This window comes from Engraulis encrasicolus, chromosome 12, assembly GCF_034702125.1.
Source record: "Engraulis encrasicolus isolate BLACKSEA-1 chromosome 12, IST_EnEncr_1.0, whole genome shotgun sequence".
Lineage (NCBI taxonomy): Eukaryota > Metazoa > Chordata > Actinopteri > Clupeiformes > Engraulidae > Engraulis > Engraulis encrasicolus.
Window position 1 is genome coordinate 48,356,482 of NC_085868.1, and position 6,391 is coordinate 48,362,872.

General features: G+C 45.0%; 1 protein-coding gene across 4 annotated transcripts in view; it reads left to right on the top strand.

Annotated features, from left to right (window-relative positions):
- LOC134459870 (mitogen-activated protein kinase kinase kinase kinase 4-like) overlaps nucleotides 1-5,207 on the top strand; it is a 113,059-nt gene extending 107,852 nt beyond the window's left edge. For all 4 annotated transcript variants that reach the window (XM_063212349.1, XM_063212350.1, XM_063212351.1 and 1 more), the window contains 3 exons: nucleotides 1,554-1,713; nucleotides 3,028-3,167; nucleotides 3,518-5,207. In XM_063212349.1, coding sequence (XP_063068419.1) covers nucleotides 1,554-1,713; nucleotides 3,028-3,167; nucleotides 3,518-3,601 — 384 coding nt within the window. In that variant the 3' untranslated portion in view covers nucleotides 3,602-5,207. The remainder of the gene's footprint in view (nucleotides 1-1,553; nucleotides 1,714-3,027; nucleotides 3,168-3,517) is intronic.
- The last annotated feature ends 1,184 nt before the right edge of the window (nucleotides 5,208-6,391 follow it).

Genomic DNA, 6,391 nt, shown 5'->3' on the forward strand with positions numbered 1-6,391 from the left:
CACGCGGGCATATAAACATGCGCACACCCACCAACATGGGCATCACACATCCTTCTCGCACCACAGACCAGCATACACAACAACACATGGGTATGAACATCAACCATCTCTTCCTTTCACACACAGACACACAGACACAGACACAGACACAGACACAGACACAGACACACACACGCACACACACACACACACACACACACACACACAAAGTGTCAGATTGATGTTACACTCCAACTTAATGGCCTGACTACAAGACAATCCTGAATATAAGATGACCCCCCCCCCTCTTTTTTTTTTAACTGCCTCAATTTTTTGGGGGAAAAGGTTTTTTCAAGATAAAAATGTTGTTTTACATAAGAAGACAAGGGTACACAGGTCAAAATTATTTCATAAATTCTTTCATATTTTAATAAAAAACGTTTCACATCATAATTTCCATGAGCACTCTTTATAACAGAGCACGAAGTAACGCGGCCCAAAGATTCTCCGCCTCTTTTAGCTCATTCGGGGGTTAGGCGCACAGGCACCGCTTTCTTGCGCACAGATGAGATGATCATTGGATGCCTGACGACAACACCATCCGAAATTAACAAGGTGGTTCGTCAAATCGCCGTTCATTTTCCACATTAATGTTTCAGCGGGTGCTGACAGGGGGCCAGGGGAAAAGACCAAGTTTTCTTTTTGAGACTAAACTGAGTGCGGACAAGCGACAAGTCGATTTAAATTGTTTCCCACCTGCACGCTGTCTGCCTGCGCCGCTTTGACAATGGCTGATAAACCAGGGTAGAACATTATTTTTGGCGCTATTTTGTCTATAGCCCGCGAAAATAACACGATTTTAAACCAAAAACATAATTTCACATTCGGGTCAATAGCCATGAACACTCCTCCTAACAGAGCGCAGAGATGGCTCCGCAGGACAGAGATTCTCGGCGCATCTCTGCTCCAGACGCCTTTCTCTTCATATCATTTGCACATTTATAACCGCCATATCCGAGCGATAGAATCTAATATGGACAGCACATTTTCTTGACCTTATTGAGGAGTGATGGCAAAATCTTTCAGGTTAAAACATTTTTGCCGATATTTTGTTTAGTCAGCGAAAGACGCGGTCACTTTTTAAAGCGCTATTTTTAGAACATAGGCTTAAATCGCGTCTTGTAGGCTATTTGCAGTAACACATGTCACACATCAACGTGATCATTCAGGACACATTTAGCCAAGGCCTACTACAGTACCAAGACCACAGGGCACTTATTTGCCATAGTTCTAATCAACTTTGTGTGCGCAATTCTAATGCATATTGCCTATGGGACATAAACACAAACTTGGACATGAACGCAAGAGCCGCAAAACACCAGGCAAAGAGCCGCATGCGGCTCGAGAGCCGCGGGTTAGCCACCTATGCGCTACTGTGTCCTCCAGATCCAGACCAGTATCCAGTCCCATGCCATCATCATCCTGCCCCAATAGAAATGGCATCAACACAGCACGCTGTTTCTCCTCTTCTCACCATGAATCTAAAGGTCCCCCATTATCTCTGTGTCCTCCAGATCCAGACCAGTATCCAGTCCCATGCCATCATCATCCTGCCCAACACGGACGGCATCGAGCTGCTGGTGTGCTACGAGGACGAGGGCGTGTACGTCAACACCTATGGCCGCATCACCAAGGATGTGGTGCTGCAGTGGGGAGAGATGCCCACCTCTGTTGGTACGATGCAACACACACACACACACGCACACACACACACACACACACACACACACACACACACACACACACACACACACACACACACACACACACACACACACACACACACACACACACACACACACACACACACACACACACACACACACACACACACGCGCACACACACACACACACACACACACACACACACACACACACACACGACCGCATCACCGAACATGTAGTGTTGCAGTGGGGAGAGATTCCCACCTCTGTTGGTACGATGCAACACACACACACACACACACACACACACACACACACACACACACACACACACACACACACACACACACACGACCGCATCACCGAACATGTAGTGTTGCAGTGGGGAGAGAGGTCCATATCTATCTCTCTCTCTCTCTCTCTCTCTCTCTCTCTCTCTCTCTCTCTCTCTCTCTCTCTCTCTCTCTCTCTCTCTCTCTCTCTCTCTCTCTCTCTCTAGCTTTTCGCTCATAGACCGTTGTCAGTTATCCCTGAGGAAGTTTGTCAAAGCAGTGTGTGGGAGTTAGTATTTCATTAATAGGCAAGAAGTTCACCAATGCCCTTCATGGTTTTGTGGTATTTCAGGCATATCATCTTTAAAGGGACACTGTGTGAGATTTTGAGTTTTTTATTTCCAGAATTCATGCTGCCCATTCACGAATGTTACCTTTTTCATGAATACTTACCACCAGCATCAAATTCTAAGTATTCATTATGACTGGAAAAATTGCACTTTTCATACATGAAAAAGGGGATCCTCTCCATAGTCCACCATTTTGAATTTCCAAAAATAGCCATTTTCAGCAGCAAAAATTACTGCACTTGGACCATACTAGAAAATATTTGTTTATTTCTTAGTAAACGTTCATGTAAAGATCACATTTGGCCATAGGCAGCCCAGTTTCAATGAGCAGCATAGTTGCAGTACCTTTTTTGACCATTTCCTGCACAGTGTCCCTTTAAAGAACAAAATGGTACAATACTTCCATTATTGTGTACAAACTATCGTTTCGATCAGTCAAACCTTCAGAGGCAGGTATTTCATGAATGAAATCCCATGTTTCTAATAAACCTCTTCTAATGGTCTCCTCTTCTCTTCCAACCTCCTCCCCTCTCTTCCTCCTCCCCTCTCATCCTCCTACCCTACCCTCTCCTACCCTCCTTGTCCTCTCTTCTCTCCCCCTCTCCTCACTTCCCCTCTCCTCTCATCTCCTCTCCTCCTCTCCTCTCATCTCCTCCTCTCCTCTCCTCTCATCTCCTCTCCTCCTCTCCTCTCTTGTGCAGCGTACATCCGCTCCAATCAGATCATGGGCTGGGGTGAGAAGGCCATAGAGATTCGCTCGGTGGAGACGGGCCACCTGGACGGGGTCTTCATGCACAAGCGTGCCCAGAGGCTCAAGTTCCTGTGCGAGCGCAATGACAAGGTGAGGATGGCCACTGTACTCTGATGAATTCCTTTATAGATCTATTTGTTTTGAGACTTTTTTCCATTAATTTAGACAATTCAATGAAGATGATAACAGGAAACTAGTGGGGGAGAGATGGGGCAGGGTTGGGAGGGACATACTGGACTCGAACCTGGGGAGACGTGGCGTGCTGCATGTTACATTACATTATACACTTAGCTTAGCTGGTAGCCACTGCTGATGAAGTGTTTCATATGTTATTTACTGTCCTGTAGCTGTTGTTTGCTTCAGTGTGTTCTGGTGGGTCTACTCACGTGTTGGGTCTACTCAAGTGTGTCAAATATTTTCTCTCTTCTTTTCCACTGCAGGTGTTCTTTGCATCGGTGCGTTCTGGCGGCTCCAGCCAGGTGTACTTCATGACACTGGGCCGCAGTAACCTGCTCAGCTGGTAGAGGGCGGGAGCGAGCAAGTCGACAGGAAACGAAATGACACTTCACACCAACCCCCGAGATCCCCACGCACCACTGTATGCCAACACCACCCACTGACGTCTACATCCATGACTACAACGACAACGATGATGGTGATGATGATGATTATGGCAATGATGACGACGATGATGATGATGAAGATGATGTTGATGACGACTACAGAAATTAAACAACGTGCCAGAACTGGAGCCACTTGTTAGTGTTGTAGCAAACAAGGCGGCCCAGCGAGAGAGACAGAGAGAGAAAAAAAAACCCGTTATGGAGGGCTGTGACAACTCTTCCAGCCAAAGACTTTGAGATTCAACTTTCTAGACAAGTGTTCTCCTTAAAAGAGGGTGAAACTGAAGCTGCAGTTTAGGAGGCAGGAAAGCTGTAGAGGAGGAAGTTCTTGTCATGTGATTGGGTTAGACGGCGAACACCCCCCCCCCTACCCCACACCTACACCTCCTCCTGATGACAAAAAAAAAAAAAACTGGCTTCGTCCAATCAGGGTTTTGACTCTGGGTTTAAGACCCCGCCTCTCTTTCAAATCCTGGCCAGTCAGGAGGCTCTTTTTAGTATATATACACGTGTCTATCACTTGGATTGGCGGCCAATGGCTGGGGTTTGTGTGTGTCAGAAGAGGGGGATGAAGGGAGGGGGTAGAGGGATGAGAGACGGGGAGGGGGGGTCATTGGGGCCCTGTTATTTCCATTGAGCCCTGTTCTTACCTGACAGAACTCAATCAAGTATCATACTGTATATTCTACAGGCCTACGTGTTGTTGTTTTTTTTGTTTTTGTTGTTTTTTTTCTCTTGTTTTGTTTTTTAACCACATAGAAGTGTTTATTTGAGCCTCTGCTGAGATGGGCGGCCCATATGGTTATTATTATTATAGTATATAATATGCTCCGGTTGGGATTGGGCTGGACCAGACACACCAGGTGCTATAACCTGCTCTCTCTGGTGCCGATTGCAGTGTGTGTGAGAGAATCAAGGAAGGACAAAGATAAGAGAGAGGGATTGTAGAATGTGTGAAGATTTAAACGAGTGCCGATAATGGACAGAGTTGTTTTTTTGGTGGGGTTGGGGTGGGGGTAAATGGACGAATGAAGGACATGTTTGCTTGGGGGTGTGTTTCTTTTTTACATAAAGTTTTGTTTTTAAGACGTGAAAGGGATGAACAAACATTGGATCAGGCATGCACATGAGCACCCATTGGACCTAACTCGCACACAGACACACACACACACACAGCAGGATTCCATACTGAGCAATTGTCTTCACAGAAGACATTCCGTTTTGTTTTATTTTTCTTTCCCACCATTGTAAGCCTGTTTAATCTGCCAAATGTAGGCGTCAGAACTGTAAACGTCTCTTGTTGAACATAGAAGTCTCTCATAATGGAAATAAATCATGTGCGTGCGTCTGTGTGTGCGTGCGCGTGCATGCTTGCGTGCATGCTCGCGTGCATGTGTGCAGCGTGTATACAGCTTGTGTGTGTTTGTACCCGTGTGTTGTGTTTGATGCCCTTGGCCAATCATATCTTATCCCTCCAGGTGTTGGTGTGTGTGTGTGTGTGTGTGTGCGCGCGTGCGTGCGTGCGTGCGAGTGTGTGTGTGTGTGTGTGCGCGCGCGAGTGTGTGTGTGTGCGCCCGCGAGTGTGTGTGTGTGTGTGTGTGTGTGCGCGCGCGCAAGTGTGTGCGTGCGTGCGTGCGTGCGTGCGTGCGCGAGTTACGGATGCATCTGACATAAGACACTGACTTAAACTCAAACATTCACATCTGTTAAAGGGGAAATAAGGAGTATCACCGGGGCAGAGGACCCAAGACCACTACATCAGCAGAACAACAGTAGCTTGCTTTAAAAGCATTTTACCATTTTTTTTTCTTTTTTTAATTATGTAGATTTTGCTTAATTGTAGATTTTTGTGTCATTTCCAGTAACATTGACCACACCTATTTGACTGAAGGTATTTTTAAATGATTATTGGATGCAGTCTCTAACGGGAAAAAAAAAAAAGTTTATGATAGGTAAACGCCGTTTTTCTTACACTAATGCCCTTCAGCACGTTGGCTCACATAGATGCATCTCCTTCCCCTTGCTTGTTTTTTTGTTTCGTTTGTTTGGTTTTCGTTTCATTTTTTTAAAGCTCTTTTTTGTTATCTTTTTAAAAACTTGTTTGTACAGGAGGTAGCCACTGGCTTCCGTTCACTTTAAAATAAAATAATAAAAAAATAAAAACAGAATGACTGGATTCTTTGTGTGAATTTACAGATACGTTTCATTGTTTTTTTTGGTTCAGTTTTTGTTTTTGTTTTTGTTTTTTTCTTTTGGTGGGATACACCAGGTAATTCAGAATCACATGCTCAGACTGTTCCTGTGGGAACTGATTTGCCAAGCCAGGCCTCTCTGCTGTGCTGCGCTAACTTATGTTCTCTGTGTACCCTGGGAACTCTTGTATTTTCTTGAAAGTCTTTTCATTAAATAAAAACCTAAGTAATTTACACGGCTTCTCTGTCATGGTCTTTTTTTCGGTGAATCAATTTGATTGGCTGATGTCTTGATGTGATTGTGCTGCTGCTGTGTGGGGTTTTGTGGCGAGTTTCAGACCCTGGATATTTTTATCGTTTGGGCATCTTGTTTACACGTAAACTGAGTTTTAGAAATATCTTAAAACTCCTGTTTCTTTTGTCCACATGTCGTGTTTATACGTAAGCGGATTTTTAACCAAAAATATCTGCATTCATACCTGTATAACCAAAGCTTCAA